This window comes from Caretta caretta, chromosome 6 (assembly GCF_965140235.1).
Source record: "Caretta caretta isolate rCarCar2 chromosome 6, rCarCar1.hap1, whole genome shotgun sequence".
In the NCBI taxonomy this organism is placed as follows: domain Eukaryota; kingdom Metazoa; phylum Chordata; order Testudines; family Cheloniidae; genus Caretta; species Caretta caretta.
Genome location: NC_134211.1, coordinates 72,338,616 through 72,359,547, shown reverse-complemented (window position 1 = coordinate 72,359,547; position 20,932 = coordinate 72,338,616). Strand labels below are relative to the sequence as shown.

The 20,932-nt window shown below is 44.5% G+C and overlaps 1 protein-coding gene across 5 annotated transcripts in view; it reads right to left on the bottom strand.

The window, feature by feature from the left end:
- Positions 1-20,360, bottom strand: part of FSIP1 (fibrous sheath interacting protein 1) — a 195,352-nt gene extending 174,992 nt beyond the window's left edge. For 3 of the 5 annotated variants that reach the window (XM_048853119.2, XM_048853124.2, XM_048853125.2), the window contains exons 1-3: positions 19,917-20,360; positions 11,286-11,417; positions 2,435-2,612 (exon numbers count right to left, since the gene is read on the bottom strand). In XM_048853119.2, the coding sequence (XP_048709076.2) occupies positions 2,435-2,612; positions 11,286-11,411 (304 nt within the window). In that variant the 5' untranslated portion in view covers positions 11,412-11,417; positions 19,917-20,360. Of the gene's footprint in view, positions 1-2,434; positions 2,613-5,895; positions 6,842-7,342; positions 7,563-7,586; positions 9,048-11,285; positions 11,418-19,916 lie in introns of those variants that run through there. The other 2 variants (XM_048853123.2, XM_048853122.2) reach the window with 2 other exon arrangements.
- Positions 20,361-20,932: the final 572 nt, after the last annotated feature.

Sequence of the window (20,932 nt, the reverse complement as noted above, 5' to 3'; positions counted from 1 at the left end):
CGAGCGATATGGGGGAGGAAATGGAGTGAACAGGGCGGGGCTTCGGGGAAGGGGCAGGGTAAATTCTGTGTTGCCCTTAAATTCAAAAAGTGATCCTGGGCGTAAAAAGGTTGGAGACCATTGCACTAGATCATACTGTCTCCCTTACAAATTACTTGACAACTCTGGGCCATATCCTCAGCTGGCATAAACTGGTACAGAGCCATACAAGTCAATGATATATTTTTTGCTATGAGTGGCCTCATTATCCATATACACGAGTAATCTATTTTTAATGCCTAAAAAGTTATTGGCCTCAATGATATAAAACAACAGTTGCAACCTTAACTATGGAAGTACAAGTAGCAATTCTATACTTGGACATGAATTTAACAGCCTAGTAAGGAAAAGTATTATCTATGTGGGATGTGGAAGAGTGTTATTATAATACTTTTTGATTTTCTGACATTTTGGAACCAGATTCACCTTTGCAGGATCACCCCACCCATCAAGTGCGGGGCTCAGCTGTGCTGGGGGTGGGGGAAGAATTCACCACAAGGGAGGATATTAGTGGTTCTGCCAGGGGAAAGCAGCTTTAATATCCAACTTGGTCTCCATGCCTAAGAGTGCCTCTCCCACCTGGCCTGGACATGTAGAATTACTGAACAGATCCAAACCACTTTGGGGTCTTCATCAGACCATTCCTGCTATAGTGGAATGGATGGGGTACAAGTTGCCTAACACTGCTCCAGACACACTTACCACCACTGGGTTTTGAAGACTTGTGTTGACAAAACCCAGAAAGGTGTATCAAGCACTCAGATACGACATCCATCACTATACTATGAAAACCTAGATAGAATCAAGCCCACAAATTTAAACTCTTGACTTTGACACTACATGAACAGATATTTTTCCTTCCTTTTCTTTTCTTTAAAGAACTTAAATGAAAAAATACACAATGAGGCTGTCAAGAATTCCCCTCTTGAAATATCATCACCACACACTTCTCTTCCCTCTCCTGACTGCTCCTTCACCTTTTCTGGGAATCTGTTTTACTGCTCTATTAACTCAATGCATCTGAAAAATAATACCTTCTTTCACGTTGGTTAGCTTCCACTGAGATGCTTTATTGAATTTAGAAGCTTGAGTTTCAGCACACCCATCTTCAGAACCTACTGAGCTAGAAATCTATTCTGACAAAAGACCATCACAAAAATATAGATTATTTCAAATAACTTTAAAATATTTGATTGAAATGTTAAACAACAAAAGAACAAAGTACATTTTTTCCTGTCAATCATAAAATAGCATCTCTAAAACACTCCACAGCAGATTACTGTCTAGAAAAGGCACATTCCGGCACATTACGACCTTGTGCTTAAAACACAGGACTAGGAATCAAGCAATCTGTTTCACTCCTGGCCCAACCGCAGAATCTTGGTGTGACCTGGAACAAGTCATTTAAGCTTTCTGTGCCTTCATCTCCCTGCCTGTAAAATGGTAATACATGCTTACTCATGTTTTAGGGTGTGAGAAGTATTGGGAAGCTTTATTTTATTAATATCTATAAAGTGTATTAGCACCTTCCATCTGAAGATCTCCTATAAGTACCAAGTATTATTAGAAAATGCAGTACTTCATTTTATTTAAAATATTTCTTTTTCAGATGTATATTGTACACTTGCAATTGCTAAGTTGGAAAAACTAAGATAACTGACAAATGTTAGGGCACCTCTCATCCATGACCTTTTTTTCCTCCTCCAAGTTAATTCACATAAGTGCAAATATGAAATACTAAGAACAAAGTTCTGCTCTCATATCCACAGGGTGAATTTTGACTTCATCATTCTGTTCTTACAGACACAGCATTCCACATTTGCAGATCCAAGAGTAGAATTTTACCCAAGTTATATAATAGTAGTTGGCATTGCTGACTAGGGTTACCAAAATTAACATTCAAAAAAGACACACTCTACGGGGGGGGGGGGGGGGGTTTGCTCGTGCCTCCTCGCCCCTGGCCCCGCCCCAACTCCACCCCTTTCCTGCCCCCATTCCAACCCCTACCCCAAAGTCCCCACCCCAACTCCGCCCCCTCCGTGCTGTATTGGACCCCCTTCCCCAAATCCCCGCCCAGGCCCCACCTCCTCCCCTGAGCAAGCCGCTTTCCCCCTCCTCCTCCCTCCCTCCCAGCCACACGAAACAGCTGTTTCGCGGCGCAAGCACTGGGAGCTAGGGGGAAAGAGCGGACACTCTCTCGAGTGATCAGCATTCACTCTCTCTCTTGAATGATCAACTCTTCTTTGGGGAAAAATAATAATGGCAAATCCCGGACATTTTTAGATATTTAAAAATTCCTCCCGGATGGTGATTTAAAAACCAAAATGTCAGACATCTCCGGGAAAATATGGACGTATGGTAACCCTATTGCTGGTAAACTTAGTCATTCTCATACCTGGACACTCATTAGCATTTTGTATCTTCTGCTGGAAAATGCAGTTAATTTCCCGCTCAGAAGTCTGTGGAGATGTTCTCATTTTCTTCACTTCATGCTTCTCACTATCATCATCTTTGTTTTCCTCTACACTGCTGTTTCTTGAATTGTCTTCTTTACGCTCAACTGGTGAAGAAACCTAAAAATTATGTAAATTAACAATTTCCACAGAAGTATTAATCTTTTAAAAATACTTTCTTTTCTTTCTTATGACTGCTAATAATAGTGACACCAAACCAGACTTTGCAGTTCTGCAGCTGCTTCTATCCAAGGATCTCAGAGCACTTTACAAATAAAAAAGCTTTACAACACCTCTGTCAGGTACATAGGTATTATCCTCATTTTACAGATGAGTGAACTGAGGCACAAAGTGATAAAATGAGTTGCTCAAAACCTCACAGCAAGTCAATGCAGTACTAACTCTGGCATCCTGATTCCCAGACACTGATATAATGCTACACCACACTCCTTGCCTTAAATTCAAATTTGATTTCAAATATTAATATCTTCACAATGGGGTCAAACACTGTACTTACACTGGAATTTGTTGAAATAATTAAATAATGGCACTTGAAAAAATCTTTTAATCGTATTCCACTTATTACAGAGCCCTCACCTTAATCAGGATGTGCTTAATCAGGAATTCCACTTAGCTGAGATCTCCCAAGTGTGCTCAGCTTACAAGTGCAAATGATATTTATTCTAACTTGTTTGCAGTGTTGGTTGTAGCTATGTTGGTCCCAGAATATTAGGCAGACAAGATGGATGAGATAATATCTTTAATGGACCAACTTCTCTTGGTGAAAGAGACAAGCTTTTGAGCTACACAGAGTTGAAGAAGAGCTCTGTGTAACTTGAAAGCTTGTCTCTTTCACCAACAGAAGTTGGTCCAATAAAAAATATTGTCGCATCTATTCTAACTGTTAACCATGCAAGCACAACCCAGGATCTGAAAGTCAAGTTGCGCTCTTTCTGGCTCATGTATCAGCATTAAGCCTGTAAGAAAGTTGTGACTCTTTTTGTTCAAAAGTTGCAGCCGCTGTTTGATATAGTTGTGGTTTTGGTACAGTCCGTTCAAATTTGAGTGATGTTGCAACTCCATGTGCCAGGCTGCGACACCACTCACCCGAATTTGGCCCAACCACCCCTTTAGAGGAGTGGTCAGACCAAATCTGACTGAGGGTCACAACGCCACTCACTCAAATTTGGTCTGCCCACCCCTTTGAAGGGGCAGCTGGGCCAAATTCAAGTGAGTGGTGTTGTCACCTAACACACAGGGTCACAACACCAATGAAATTTGAGACAACTATAAAAAGTTAAGGTGTGTGCTAAAAGCAGAGGTTTCCGCAACAAAATCACAGCCTGCAACTTTCATATAGCTTTAGTTATCATCAGTAATAAAAGATTCTGTGGCCCTCAGAACTCCTCAATGCCCACTGGCAAGGGGGTTACAAAAATATCCTGGTATGAACAATCTGGTGCACAAAAGAATATTAGGTCTTAAATGAAAGCCAGGGTCCCACTGGTCATTAATATCATTGTGAAATGTACGTACAGATCCTATGTAAGGAGTTATGTATATATACTGACAAAAAGTTCCTCAAGTCTGTGTGATGCTAGTGCCAGCTCTGGCCAAGGCCATAGGCATTAGCTAAGAACTAACAAACTCATAGCTGGAAACCAAACCAGCTCACCTGTATGTTAGTTTTTTCAAAATAGGTATTAGTCTTACAAGAATGTATTCAGTGTTTAGACTCTATGAAATGCTTGTAAATTGCTGCATGCATTAATCTCAGCTGTAATGTCTGTATTCCATGCCATGAGGAAATATGTAAGCTTTGCTTTATAACTTTGAAAATGTTTGCTCTGAACTTGTGAAGCCAGGCACAGGAATCATCTCCCCTGCCCATTTAGGTGGCCTACCAAGATGAAATGAGACATTAAGGAACATCGTGACATAAAGGATTCTAAGCTTGTGAATGGCCCTATCACATCTTAGAAATGTACATGCAAGGGAGCTCGTCTCATACACTGGAAGACTAAGGGCATGTCTACACTACAAAATTGTGTGGACCTAGGTTATATTGGCATACAGCTGCCACAGTAATTAAATCGCTTTTGCGTGTCCAAACTACACTCCTCGTGTCAGCAGAAAGCAGTGCACCATGGGTAGCTATTACACTGTGCAACTAGCCACCATCTAGTACAAGGTATTTTCGTGAGGTTTTGCAATGCCTCATGGGGGCCGAAAAAGTCATGCAGGGGTGACTCGGAGCATGATTTCAACATCCCGAATTGCAGTATTCTCCATCCCATAATTTCATCTGTATCCCATAATGTTTCACACCTCTTTTCAAAATCCCCACAAACCCACACATCCCTGCTCGCTGTCTGTCATCTGTGTCAGAAGCATGGATCCTGCACAGCCCTGCACTATTGTGATGAGCATTGCAAGCATGGGGCACCTGATCCTGCAGTATTTGCAGAGTCACCAGAGAAGCCACGGGGAACATGATGAGTCCATGGAGGCTAGATTGCTGTGGGACATAGAAACAATTCAAAATTGTTGGAAGCATTCATGGGGAAATGCAGATAGTGACATGTCAGGGCCGGGCCCAAGAAATTAGCACTGACTGATGGGATCATATTGTCATGCAGGTTTGGGATGACAAGCAGCGGCTGCAGAACTTTCAGATGTGCAAGGTCATATTCCTGATTCTGGGTGCAGAGCTCACCCCAGCCCTCCAGTGCAGCAACACCAAAATGCAATCTGCACTGAAGTGGAGAAGTGGTGATCACTCTGTGGAAACCTGTGACACCTGACTGCTATTGATCAGTTGGAAATCAGTTAGGAGTTGAGAAATCCACCATGGGGGCTGTTGTGATACAAGTGTGCAGGGCCGTTAATTGAGTCCTGCTGTGAAGGACTTGACTCTGTGCAATTTGCAGGATATAGTGGATGGTTTTGCATCAATGGGGTTCCCAAACTGTGGTGGGGTGATTGATGGCACACATATCCCTATTTTGACACCCGACCACCTTGCCACAGAGCACGTCAACAAAAAGAGCTACTTTTCTATGGTAATGTCAGCGGTGGTGGATCACCAGGGACACTTTATTAACATCAATGTGGGCTGGTCAGTGAAGATGCATGACGCTCACGTCTTTAAAAACACAGGACTGTTCGGAAAGCTGCAAGCAGGGAATTTCTTTCCAGACTGGTGGATTAGCACTGGGAATATTGAAATGCCAATAGTGACCCTGGGAGACCCAGCCTACTCCTTATCCCCATGGCTCATGAAGCCATACACTGGCCACGTCAACTACAGCAAGGAGCGCTTTAACTACAGGCTCAGCAGATACAGAATGACAGTTGAATGTGCCTTTGCTTATTTGAAAGGTTGCTGGCACGGTCTACTCACGAGATTGGACTTCAGTGACAAAAATATCCCACTGGTTATAGGTGCCTGCTGTGTCCTGCATAACATCTGTGAAGCAAAGGGGGAAAAGTTTCTGCTGGGGTGGAGGGCAGACATGGAACAGCTATCTGCTGATTTTGAGCAGTGCCAGGTACCAGGGCTATAAGAGCAGCTCTACGCAAAGCTGTTTGGCTCAGAGAGGCTTTGAAAAACCATGTGTGTTGCTGTAGTGTGCTCTACCTGGCACTGCTCTTTTGCAACCCCATATGAATCTTGTAATGAGTGCTGTGTGTGTAGTAATATACCATTACAAATTCACCTGTTACTAGCACCCCAGCCAGCATATGTTGTGAACTAAAAGATGAATTACGTTTCCATAAATAGAGTTTTATACCATGCCCATGCAAACAGACACATTATAACTAAATAAAACGTAATAAGTAAAGGGAAAAGAACATTTGAAGGGGAAAGAACAGTCGTTTCCATTTCAGAAACACATATGCCAACTGTCTTTTTCACAGGTCAGTGCATGTGCAGCTGTGACTGCCTGTACGCTCCCCCGGCGTAGAGTGGTAGGGATAGTGCAGCAGCCCCGGATGCTACGTGGAATGTGTGTGTGTGTAGGGAGGTCCCAGAATATGGTTTTCTATGGGCTGCAGAGGAAGGTGAGCATGGTACTGTTGAACCTGAAAGTCAACAAGAGTCTGCAGCATGCCTGTTTGCTGCTGCACTTCCCTGTCCATTTCTCACTTCTTTCTCCTCTCCGCTCTATCCCTGCTCATGCTGCCTGCGGGGGTGATTCTCCAAGACCAGTGCTCAGTATCCAAAGCAGCAGAGGCTTGCAGGATCTCTTGGAACATGTCATCCCATGTCCTCTTCGTTCTCCTCCCTATCTGGCTGAGCCGCTCCACTGGTGTGGATGAAAAGAGCCTCAAGGCCACATTTCCAGCTGCAAAAGATACAATGCACATAGGTACAATTGTGACTGTATTCACAAGATAAATGGAATCCTGCTAAACAGAACTCACTGCCCTTGATCCACACAAGTTGCAAGCACTCCATTCTCACTTCTCTTTGGGACTGATAGATCATGGTGGCAGTCCCAGCTATGGTGAGTATGGCCCTGGGGGAAAGGGACGAGTCAGGGAAATAAGGGGGCATAGCTCACAGGCATGAGTACATGCACATTGGGCAACTGTACTGAATACTGGCACCAATTTCCACAGGCAGTCATGATTTTAGCTGATATCTCACTCCTGAGGGTAATGGAGGCTGAAAGGGAACAGCTCCTGCAGGCATCCAGCTGCTGACTGGGGCCATATACTGCTAGGCTGTGTGCTGCAATGATGCCTGATGACATAATCGCTGAGTGGCATGGGAAAGCATCCTATTGCAGTGGAAGAAATCAGGCAGCCCTCCCAGAAACCTTCAGCAGAGAACTGCAGACTACCTCCAGGAAAGTTTCCTCGAGATCTCTGGAGGATTCATAGGACATCCCGGTGCACATAAACAAACTGTTCCATGGGGCTTCCTCTGCTGAACTCCACAGGGGAATGAAAAGCAGATGGCAACTCTACCTCTATTGGTTGTTTCACTACCTCATCTAGCATAAGTAAAAAAGAGTAAATCAACATGTATGTCTTGGTACTTTGTGGGTTCCATCCCTGCAATATCAAAGCAAACTGCATACTTACCAAAGGTTCCTTTCCCTGCATCATGCTCGCCTGTCCTGGGCTGTAAGGACTGGCTGGACTGCACAGGACTCAAAAACATGTCCTGGCTTGCTGCACAGCTGGATTTGTCAGTCCCCTGTTCCTGATATTCCTCTTGTTCTTTGCTGTTCACAGTGGAGGCCTGTAACGCTTCCTAACTATCCATGGGACTCTTTGTGGGGGGAGAGGGGTGTTGTCCGAGGATGGTATGCAGCTCTGTGTAAAAGCAGCAGGTCTATGACTCCGCACCAGAGCAATTATTAACCTCCCTTGCCTTCTGGTTTGCCAGCTGCATCTCCTTGGCTTTCATGCGGCACTGCTGCTGCTCCCTCTTATAGCCCTCCTCCTCCGCCATGATCTGAGCGATCTGCTGGCGGGATTGGAGCTGTGTCTGCACAGCCTCTTCTCCCCACAGATTCAGGAGATCAAACACCTCTTGTGTACTCCAGACAGGAGTGCATCTGCAGTGTGGAACCGGCATGGTCAGCTGGGAAGTTGCCAGGTTTGCTTGAGAACTGCTATGTGAGCTCTCCAAGCTGAGCAAACATGAAATGCCATTTCAAAAATTCACACGTCTTTAAAGAGGAGAGGCAGCTTCCTGTGTACCTGGCCACTGGGCAGCAGAGTTCAAAACGGTGACAAGAGTGGTCAAGGTGGGACACCTCCTGGAGGCCACTAATAGTCGATGTCAATCTAAACTTTACGCCACTTGTGGAGGTGGAGTTAAGTTGGCATAGCGGGCAAGTTACATCAGCAGGAGCAAAATTTTAGTGTAGACACTAACATAGTTATGTCGACGTAAATCAGCCTAACTCTGTCGTTTAGGCCTAACTGTAAAAGATAAAACAGGGTCACAGGAGAATTTTTCATCTCTTTGCTGTTTGAACTCTCACAGGGCCAGAAAATTTAAACTGAAGTAAGAGAACCCCCAGGGTTATCCTTGGGTTTGCACTGAAAGACATTTTGAATGGACAGATCACTACAACTCTGTCACTCCTAGGTTTTAAACTGCAACTCATTAGTGCGCATATTAGCTTGCTTTAACCTGTAAATAACTTAAGTCTTTTTCCTAGATAATAAACCTGTAGATAGTTTATGACAGGATTGGCTACAGGCAGTGTCTTTGGTGTAAGAATTAGGGTACCAACTGATCTAAGGTAAGTGACTGGTCTCTTGGGGACTGGAAGCAACCTGAATATTGTGTGATTTTTGGTGAGAGTGACCACTTAATCACTAAATCCAGCTTGCCTTGGTAGCAAGATAGACTGGAGAGCATAAGGGGACTGTCTGTGACTTCACAGTAAGACTGCTATAATGATCCAGGAGTTCACATTTGTTACTTGGTTGGTGAAATCTAATTATAGAACATACCATCAGTTTGGAATGTCTTCCCTGTTTCTGACACTCTGTCCTGAGGTAGGCACTCACGGTCATGAGCCACTCCAGACCGTGTGACAGCCTGTATCAAGGCAGAGCTGACAAACAAGTTTTCTGTTTGCCAGAGGAAAGATGTTTATTCTTCTCTCTGTCAGCATGTAAACTGAGCATTGTAAGCCGACACAGTGGAAGCCACATTTCCATACAAAGTCAACAGGTGGAGGGATGTGAAATCAACAGGAAGGCAGCACACTGGAGAATAAACTACTGAGGGTTATCCTGACTCAGGGTACAGGCTATGAACTTCGGGGGACAGAAGGAGAAGGTAAGGAAGACATCCCTTTATCCTGCACTTAGGAAGTAATCAGGCAGTGCAATTACATTCTGGAAAACGGGATCACAACTAACCTCGGCTGAAATGCTGCAAAGGACATTTGGGGTGAAATAAACTTCTATAGATAGAAGGTTAGTCTATTAAGTTTAGTCTTTAGAAATCATGCTATGATTTTGTTGTATACATTCCTTTTGTTTCTATTATTTTTACTCACTATCACCTGAATCTCAAATCTTTGATAATAAATGTATCGTGGTTTTCACTAAAAATATATCTCTGAGTGCTGTGATACTATACAAAGAGATGATCCTGAGTTGAATCATTCAAGAGCTGTCACCTTCAGCCCCCAACTAAAACCTCTCCAGCGCATCATCAAAGATCTGCAACCTATCCTGAAAAATGATTCCTCACTCTCACAGATCTTGGGAGACAAACCAGTCAGTCCTCGCTTACAGATAGCCCCCCAACCTGAAGCAAATATTCTCCAGCAACCACACACCACACAACAAAAACACTAACCCAGGAACCTAATCTTGCAACAAAGCCCGATGCCAACTCTGTCCACATATTTATTCAAGTGACACCAACATAGGACCTAATCACTTTAGCCACGCCATCAGGGGCTCGTTCACTTGCACATCTACTAATGGGATATATGCCATCATGTGCCAGCAATGCCCCTCTGCCATGTACATTGGCCAAACCGGACAGTCTCTACGCAAAAGAATAAATGGACACAAATCTGACATCAGGAGTCACAACATTCAAAAACCGGTAGGAGAACACTTCAGCCTCTCTGGCCACTCAGTAAAAGACTTAAGGGTGGCAATTCTGCAACAGAAAAGCTTCAGAAACAGACTCCAACAAGAAACTGCTGAGCTTGAATTAATATGCAAACTAAATACCATTAACCTGGGTTTGAATAAAGCCTGGGAGTGGCTGGGTCATTACACATATTGAATCTATTTCCCTAAGTAAAGTATCCTCACACCTTCTTGTCAACTGTCTAAATGGGCCATCTTGATTATCACTACAAATTTTTTTTTCTCCTGCTGATAGCTCATCTTAATTAATTAGTCTCTTACAGTTTGCATGGCAAATTCCACCTTCTCTGTATGTATGTGTATATTTTATATATATCTTCTTACTGTATGTTCCATTCAATGCATCCGATGAAGTGGGCTGTAGCCCATGAAAGCTTACGCTCTAATAAATTTGTTCGTCTCTAAGGTGCCACAAGTACTCTTGTTGTTGTTTTTTTTTTCAAGAAGGTGTGTACACTGTTCCCTGATATTTCTGTGAGTGTTCAGCGGATAAGGGGCTGGACACTACAGGGGAACACTGAAAAGGGGCTCAGGGACTGGGGTGCACCTATTCATAATCTGCAAGGCAAAGTAAGGGCTGACATAGCCTAGAGGACTTTGTTTGGGCAGCTAACAGGCTGCTGGTGTCAAAGAGCTAATATCCAATTAAGCACAAGAAAGTCTCCCTCACACTGGAGGCGGGGGATGGGGGGGGGGAGGTTTTAACAAGGTGATTCACAGTTCTGGGTACCCCACGAACCATCATAAACTCTGTCCCAAGTTATATCTGTGAAACCTTCCTGTTATCAATGGGGTAACAAAGGTTTAATTGAGGGAAGAATTTAGTTAACAATTTGACTGGTGGTGCATAAAACAGAATATGATCTAGGCTAACAGAGGGGAAAAAGTAGTACAGATGTATGTAAGTCATTAAAGTAAGCAAATATCACTCTAAATACATACAAAGAGCTGACCTGTGTACACACACTCACTCTTGAAACTAGAACTGCATTTTAAGTGACTTTCTATGATAATACTCACTAGTATTTACATATCAATTTTAATCCATAAAGCACTTTATAAATATTTTACAAAGGTTTATTCTTTTCATTTTATAGATAGGGAAAAATGAGACACACAGAGGTTCTGACCTGCCAAAGCTCATACCTTTGACAAGCCTGGCTCTGGTGTTAGAACCTCCAAAGATGCACTTAAAGCTCTGCTTACAGGGTGCGCTCTTGAGCTAGATGCAGGCCTTGAAATTTCATCCAAGTTTCCCCTTGTAATATCCATTGTGATCTAAAATGGACAAATAGAGAACAACAAATGCTACCACATATCAATAGCTTATTTATTAAACAAAAAACCCCATAAGGCTTAGGCAACAAATTAAACAAATCTAGAAGTCCTACCCCTAACAAATTATACAATCTTTATATACAATGTATACAATAAAGGAGTACTTGTGGCACCTTAGAGACTAACCAATTTATTTGAGCATAAGCTTTCGTGAGCTACAGCTCACTTCATCGGATGCATACTGTGGAAAGTGTAGAAGATCTTTTTATATACACACAAAGCATAAAAAAATACCTCCTCCCACCCCACTCTCCTGCTGGTAATAGCTTATCTAAAGTGATCACTCTCCTTACAATGTGTATGATAATCAAGTTGGGCCATTTCCAGAACAAATCCAGGGTTTAACAAGAACGTCTGGGGGCGGGGGGTAGGAAAAAACAAGGGGAAATAGGTTACCTTGCATAATGACTTAGCCACTCCCAGTCTCTATTCAAGCCTAAGTTAATTGTATCCAATTTGCAAACGAATTCCAATTCAACAGTTTCTCACTGGAGTCTGGATTTGAAGTTTTTTTTGTTGTAATATAGCAACTTTCATGTCTAATCGCATGACCAGAGAGATTGAAGTGTTCTCCGACTGGTTTATGAATGTTATAATTCTTGACATCTGATTTGTGTCCATTTATTCTTTTACGTAGAGACTGTCCAGTTTGACCAATATACATGGCAGTGGGGCATTGCTTTTTTTGCCTCGGTCTTCACTAACAAGGTCAGCTCCCAGACTGCTGCGCTGGGCATCACAACATGGGGTATAGATGACCAGCCCTCTGTGGAGAAAGAGGTGGTTAGGGACTATTTAGAAAAGCTGGACGTGCACAAGTCCATGGGGCCGGACGAGTTGCAGCCAAGAGTGCTAAAGGAACTGGCGGCTGTGATTGAAGAGCCATTGGCCATTATCTTTGAAAACTCGTGGCGAACGGGGGAAGTCCCGGACGACTGGAAAAAGACTAATGTAGTGCCAATCTTTAAAAAAGGGAAGAAGGAAGATCCTGGGAACTACAGGCCAGTCAGCCTCAATTCAGTCCCCGGAAAAATCATGGAGCAGGTCCTCAAAGAATCAATCCTGAAGCACTTACATGAGAGGAAAGTGATCAGGAACAGTCAGCATGGATTCACCAAGGGAAGGTCATGCCTGACTAATCTAATCGCCTTCTATGATGAGATTACTGGTTCTGTGGATGAAGGGAAAGCAGTGGATGTATTGTTTCTTGACTTTAGCAAAGCTTTTGACACTGTCTCCCACAGTATTCTTGTCAGCAAGTTAAAGAAGTACAGGCTGGATGAATGCACTATAAGGTGGGTAGAAGGTTGGCTAGATTGTCGGGCTCAACGGGTAGTGATCAATGGCTCCATGTCTAGTTGGCAGCCGGTGTCAAGTGGAGTGCCCCAAGGGTCGGTCCTGGGGCCGGTTTTGTTCAATATCTTCATAAATGATCTGGAGGATGGTGTGGATTGCACTCTCAGCAAATTTGCAGATGATACTAAACTGGGAGGAGTGGTAGATATGCTGGAGGGCAGGGATAGGATACAGAGGGACCTAGACAAATTGGAGGATTGGGCCAAAAGAAATCTGATGAGGTTCAATAAGGATAAGTGCAGGGTCCTGCACTTAGGACGGAAGAACCCAATGCACAGCTACAGACTAGGAACTGAATGGCTGGGAAGCAGTTCTGCAGAAAAGGACCTAGGGGTGACAGTGGACGAGAAGCTGGATATGAGTCAGCAGTGTGCCCTTGTTGCCAAGAAGGCCAATGGCATTTTGGGATGTATAAGTAGGGGCATAGCGAGCAGATCGAGGGACATGATCGTCCCCCTCTATTCGACATTGGCGAGGCCTCATCTGGAGTACTGTCTCCAGTTTTGGGCCCCACACTACAAGAAGGATGTGGATAAATTGGAAAGAGTCCAGCAAAGGGCAACAAAAATGATTAGGGGTCTGGAACACATGAGTTATGAGGAGAGGCTGAGGGAACTGGGATTGTTTAGTCTGCAGAAGAGAAGAATGAGGGGGGATTTGATAGCTGCTTTCAACTACCTGAGAGGTGGTTCCAGAGAGGATGGTTCTAGACTATTCTCAGTGGTAGAAGAGGACAGGACAAGGAGTAATGGTCTCAAGTTGCAGTGGGGGAGGTTTAGGTTGGATATTAGGAAAAACTTTTTCACTAGGAGGGTGGTGAAACACTGGAATGCGTTGCCTAGGGAGGTGGTGGAATCTCCTTCCTTAGAAGTTTTTAAGGTCAGGCTTGACAAAGCCCTGGCTGGGATGATTTAATTAGGGATTTGTCTTGCTTTTGAGCAGGGGGTTGGACTAGATGACCTCCTGAGGTCCCTTCCAACCCTGATATTCTATGATTCTATGATTGCTGGCACATGATGGCATATATCACATTGGTAGATGTGCAGGTGAACGAGCCCCTGAAAGTGTGGCTGAGGTTATTAGGCCCTGTGATGGTGTCCCCTGAATAGATATGTGGGCACAGTTGGCAACGGGCTTTGTTGCAAGGATAGGTTCCTGGGTTAGTGGTTCTCTTGTGCGGTATGTGGTTGCTGGTGAGTATTTGCTTCAGGCTGTGGGGCTGTCTGTAAGCAAGGACTGGCCTGTCTCCCAAGATTTGTAAAAAGGCTGACAATGGAGGTGCTGTTGTCATCATGAATAGGTCAGAATATGAACAAGAGGCTGTTCGGCAGCTCTCCAACACCACTTTCCACAAGCCATTACCCTCTGATCCCACTGAGAGTTACCAAAAGAAACTACAGCATTTGCTCAAGAAACTCCCTGAAAAAGCACAAGATCAAATCCGCACAGACACACCCCTGGAGCCCCGACCTGGGATATTCTATCTACTACCCAAGATCCATAAACCTGGAAATCCTGGGTGCCCCATCATCTCAGGCATTGGCACCCTGACAGCGGGATTGTCTGGCTATGTAGACTCCCTCCTCAGGCCCTACGCCACCAGCACTCCCAGCTACCTTCGAGACAGCACTGACTTCCTGAGGAAACTACAATCCATCAGTGATCTTCCTAATAATACCATCCTGGCCACTATGGAGGTAGAAGCCCTCTACACCAACATTCCACACAAAGATGGACTACAAGCCATCAAGAACACTATCCCCGATAATGTCACGGCTAACCTGGTGGCTCAACTTTGTGACTTTGTCCTTACCCATAACTATTTTACATTTGGGGACAATGTATACCTTCAGATCAGCGGCACTGCTATGGGTACCCGCATGGCCCCACAGTATGCCAACATTTTTATGGCTGACTTAGAACAACGCTTCCTCAGCTCTCGTCCCCTAACGCCCCTACTCTACTTGCGCTATATTGATGACATCTCCATCATCTGTACCCATGGAAAAGCAGCCCTTGAGGAATTCCATCATGATTTCAACAATTTCCATCCCACCATCAATCTCAGCCTGGTCCAGTCCACACAAGAGATCCACTTCCTGGACACTACAGTGCTAATAAATGATGGTCACATAAACACCACCCTATATCGGAAACCTACTGACCGCTATTCCTACCTACATGCCTCCAGCTTTCACCCTGACCACACCACACGATCCATCGTCTACAGCCAAGCTCTGCGATACAACGGCATTTGCTCCAACCCCTCAGACAGAGACAAACACCTACAAGATCTCTATCAAGCATTCTTACAACTATAATACACACCTGCGGAAGTGAAGAAACAGATTGACAGAGCCAGAAGAGTATCCAGAAGTCACCTACTACAGGATAGGCCTAACAAAGGAAAATAACAGAACGCCACCAGCCGTCACCTTCAGCCCCCAACTAAAACCCCTCCAATGCATTATTAAGGATCTACAACCTATCCTGAAGGATGACCCAACACTCTCACAAGTCTTGGGAGACAGGCCAGTCCTTGCCTACAGACAGCCCCACAACCTGAAGCAAATACTCACCAGCAACCACATACCGCACAACAGAACCACTAACCCAGGAACCTATCCTGGCAACAAAGCCCATTACCAACTGTGCCCACATATCTATTCAGGGGACACCATCACAGGGCCTAATAACCTCAGCCACACTTTCAGGGGCTCGTTCACCTGCACATCCACCAATGTGATATATGCCATCATGTGCCAGCAATGCCCCTCTGCCATGTACATTGGTCAAACTGGACAGTCTCTACGTAAAAGAATAAATGGACACAAATCAGATGTCAAGAATTATAACATTCATAAACCAGTCGGAGAACACTTCAATCTCCCTGGTCACGCGATTACAGACATGAAAGTTACTATATTACAACAAAAAAACTTCAAATCCAGACTCCAGCGAGAAACTGTTGAATTGGAATTCATTTGCAAATTGGATACAATTAACTTAGGCTTGAATAGAGACTGGGAGTGGCTAAGTCATTATGCAAGGTAACCTATTTCCCCTTGTTTTTTCCTACCCCCCGCCCCCAGACGTTCTTGTTAAACCCTGGATTTGTGCTGGAAATGGCCCACCTTGATTATCATACACATTGTAAGGAGAGGGATCACTTTAGATAAGCTATTACCCGCAGGAGAGTGGGGTGGGAGGAGGTATTTTTTTATGCTTTGTGTGTCTATAAAAAGATCTTAAAAGTATAAAATATAAAAAATATAAAAAGATCTACAGTTTCCACAGTATGCATCCGATGAAGTGAGTTGTAGCTCACGAAAGCTTATGCTCAAATAAATTGGTTAGTCTCTAAGGTGCCACAAGTACTCCTTTTCTTTTTGCGAATACAGACTAACACGGCTGTTACTCTGAAACCTGTCAGAAAGGTGAAAGTTACAGTACTTATTTATTCTGATTTGCAAAGCTTTAAATCATTCAATCAATAGGCTCCCCATCCTGTATTTCGGCTTCAACACTTTAAATTTACATTCATATTAAAACATTTCATACAATTATGTAGGTACATGGCGGGTTAATTTTATTTATTTATGGAGGATGAGCAATGGCACACACTCCAAGCCCAGATAAACCTTCCCAAACCTTCAGACACCATCCTTCCCAAATGCCTGAGATAAATGATGAGCCTTGCAAAACATATGGAAAGTGAATCCACACGAGACATGATTATTGCAAAAACAAGGAGTTTAATCAATGGGGATATCAAATAGAAGAAACTCTGATTAAAGAGTAAGAAATTATAGGACTTAGCAAGAGAATGGACATAGGAAAAAAGAGAAAAGTCAAATTTAACACTGAAGTAGTGGGAGACAGAAAGGTGAGAAGTACATGTCATAAACTTCTGCAACTTCTTACATATATAATTGCCTCCTGTTGTGTTCTTTCAGATATATTTTCCTAAAATAGTTTAAAAAAATTAAATATATTTTTCAAGTTCTCTTAATAGCTAGTTTTCAGAGGTGGTCAAAAATTCTCAAACTTAGTCAAGAAATGAGCATTTTGGGCCATCAGAAATTGTTTTTTCACTAAAACAAAAATTGTGTCTTATATTTTTCAGTTTCTTTCCTCCCTTTTTCAGTTATCAAATGGAAAAAAGAGTGGGATTTGGCAAAAAAAAAAAGAAGAAGAAGAAGAAAGAGCATTAAAGAAGAAAAGAAAAGAAACAAATGGAGAAAAAGCCCCAATAAAACAATGAAAACTTTTAAAACTAAACTTCATAGATACTTTTGCAAAAGTTTTCAATCAATTCAAAATTGTTTCTTTTCAAGAAGCATGGAAAGAATAGGACTGAAATTCCCTATATGGCTAGGTGCAAGCCATTAATCCAAAGTGAGATCGTAAATCCACATGACACAAGGTATCTGAGTCTATTTTAGACATTTCTTTGGGTTCCTGAAAGATATGCTAATAACAGATGTAAGAGAAAATGCAAATGTGGCAATATCTTTTATTAGACTAGCTTCTGGTGATGAAAGAGACCAGCTCTTGAGCTAAAAGGTGCTCTTCTTCAGGTGTGGGAAAGATATCTTTTTAAAAATGATTTTTAAAAATGATTTTTAAAAAGATTACCTTCCCCAGACCTAAAGAAGAGCTTCATGTAGCTCAGAAGCATGTTTCTTTCATCACCAGAAGCTGGTCCAATAAAAGATATTATCTGACCAACCTAGTCACTCTCACATCCAGGACCAACACAGCTACAACATAGCCAAAGGCAACAGATGTAGTCAGACACTGCCCATCACATAGCTGAAGTGCTTCTTGTACTGGTTATTCCATCATGAACAGGGAATAACTTACACCCAGGAAGTCTCTTCCTTAAGACAGCCGGATACAAATCTTTAAAAAAGGGAAGGAGGAGGATCCTGGGAACTACAGGCCAGTCAGCCTCACCTCAGTCCCTGGAAAAATCATGGAGCAGGTCCTCAAGGAATCAATCCTGAAGCACTTACATGAGAGGAAAGTGATCAGGAACAGTCAGCATGGATTCACCAAGGGAAGGTCATGCCTGACTAATCTAATCGCCTTCTATGATGAGATTACTGGTTCTGTGGATGAAGGGTAAGCAGTGGATGTATTGTTTCTTGACTTTAGCAAAGCTTTTGACACTGTCTCCCACAGTATTCTTGTCAGCAAGTTAAAGAAGTATGGGCTGGATGAATGCACTATAAGGTGGGTAGAAAGTTGGCTAGATTGTCGGGCTCAACGGGTAGTGATCAATGGCTCCATGTCTAGTTGGCAGCCGGTGTCAAGTGGAGTGCCCCAGGGGTCAGTCCTGGGGCCGGTTTTGTTCAATATCTTCATAAATGATCTGGAGGATGGTGTGGATTGCACTCTCAGCAAATTTGCGGATGATACTAAACTGGGAGGAGTGGTAGATACGCTGGAGGGCAGGGATAGGATACAGAGGGACCTGGACAAATTGGAGGATTGGGCCAAAAGAAATCTGATGAGGTTCAATAAGGATAAGTGCAGGGTCCTGCACTTAGGACGGAAGAACCCAATGCACAGCTACAGACTAGGGACCGAATGGCTAGGCAGCAGTTCTGCGGAAAAGGACCTAGGAGTGACAGTGAACGAGAAGCTGGATATGAGTCAGCAGTGTGCCCTTGTTGCCAAGAAGGCCAATGGCATTTTGGGATGTATAAGTAGGGGCATAGCGAGCAGATCGAGGGACGTGATCGTTCCCCTCTATTCGACATTGGTGAGGCCTCATCTGGAGTACTGTCTCCAGTTTTGGGCCCCACACTACAAGAAGGATGTGGATAAACTGGAGAGAGTCCAGTGAAGGGCAACAAAAATGATTAGGGGTCTGGAACACATGAGTTATGAGGAGAGGCTGAGGGAACTGGGATTGTTTAGTCTGTAGAAGAGAAGAATGAGGGGGGATTTGATAGCTGCTTTCAACTACCTGAGAGGTGGTTCCAGAGAGGATGGTTCTAGACTATTCTCAGTGGTAGAAGAGGACAGGACAAGGAGTAATGGTCTCAAGTTGCAGTGGGGGAGGTTTAGGTTGGATATTAGGAAAAACTTTTTCACTAAGAGGGTGGTGAAACACTGGAATGCGTTACCTAGGGAGGTGGTGGAATCTCCTTCCTTAGAAGTTTTTAAGGTCAGGCTTGACAAAGCCCTGGCTGGGATGATTTAATTGGGGATTGGTCCTGCTTTGAGCAGGGGGTTGGACTAGATGACCTCCTGAGGTCCCTTCCAACCCTGATATTCTATGATTCTATGAAATACCTGGGCCCCAGGCATGCTTCCCTCAAAGTTAGTAGCGGGTGCTGCTGCCAAGCGACGCTGGCCACACGGCCCCCTTCAGTGCTCTGCCACGTTGTGCGTGGGTGCATTTGGAACAGTGCAAACTCAGACAGCAGAATACACTGCTCCAGCCCAGCAGCACAGAGCGCCTGCCCTGGGGCAACAAGTGGGATGTATGGCCCTGGTTAGCTCCCCTCTGGAGAATGTACCATTTGTAGGCAGTGCTTTAGGTGACGTGCTGCCTTTGATACAAGCTATTTCCCAGCTCGTCTTCCCATGGTGCCCCGTTACAGGGGACGCAGCAAGGGTGAGACTCTTGGGAGGAGCCCCCCCCCGCTCCCCTTACCCATAGGTGCAATAACAGGGAGGCTGGGGGTGCTACTGAACTCCCTGGCTTGACATGATTTCCAACATATATAGGATTTACAGTTTGGTTCAATAAAAAGTGCTTGTGGCACCTTACAGACTAACCAATTTATCTGAGCATAAGCTTTCCTAAGCTACAGCTCACTTCATCGGATGCATCCACAGGTGCCACAAGTACTCCTTTTCTTTTTGCAGATACAGAGTAACACGGCTGCTACTCTGAAACCTGTCAGTTTGGTTCAATGGCTCTCAGCAACCCCCACTATAAAAACTGTTCCAACACCCCTGCCCTCCCTCCAACAGGCCCTCAGCTCCTAGCCCTATGGAGGGCAACCGACCAGCGCCCACAGCTAACGAGCCCCATAGCATGCGCAGCCCCGCCCCTACACTCACCCAGACGGAGCGCAGCCAGGCTCTGCACCAATGGACTCAGCGCGGGGTCGCGCGAGCCCTGCTCCGCTACCCTCCCTCTGCCGGCTGGCAACCTGAGCCCCTTTCCCAGCCCCGCTGCGCTCCCGTGCACAGTACATCCGGGAACGCCGTTTCCATGCCAACCAACAACTACGTCTCACTCCCTAGTTTATTTCTCGCGAGAACTGTAACCCAGCTCTCTTTACTCCCTGCCGTCACCTGAAAGTGGACGGTACCATTCACGGGGAAAGGAGGAGGGGGGAATCGCTACCTGAAGCAGGCCCTGCCTCTATGCACCTAGCTGTGGGAAGATTCATCTCCCTCCCACCCGTTCGTGGCGAAGAGGAGGGGCCGCTCCGCTCTGCTTCCTTTGTAAGGGGCTCGTCGTGGCAGGTGCCACCTTTTCTCATGGTTCAGCCCTAACGGCGCAAGTTCTGTCACTGAAATTAAAGCTCTCTTCTGTAAATACGCGAATACTGTGACTAAGACGGGCAAGCTGGGGCCCAGCGTAAGCACAGCACCGGCAGTACGGCCCTGCCTTTCAGGCGGGAGAGAACGGGTGCCGCTAGCGCTGTGGTTCTCAAACCTTTTGCACTGGTGACCCCTGTCACACAGCAAGCCTCTGAGTGCGACCCCCCCCCCTTATAAGTTGAATACACTTTTTTGTATATTTAACACCATTATAAATGCTGGCAGTAAAGCAGGGTTGGGGGTGGAAGCTGACAGCTCGTGCCCCCCCCCCCATGTAATAACCTCATGACCCCCTGAGGGGTCCTGACCCCCAGTTTGAGAACCGCTGCACGAGTGGCAACTGTCCACTTCCGGCTGAAGCTAAACCCTCTCTCACTGGCTAGAAAACCTCCATTGAAACTCACGAGACCCCTTTGTGTTGTCCAAACTGGTAGAATGCAAAAGAATAAGTGAAATGTAAACTACATTTTCAAAACTAATTAACTTTTAATAAGTTTAAAATATTAGTAAACTAGGTAATGAAATAA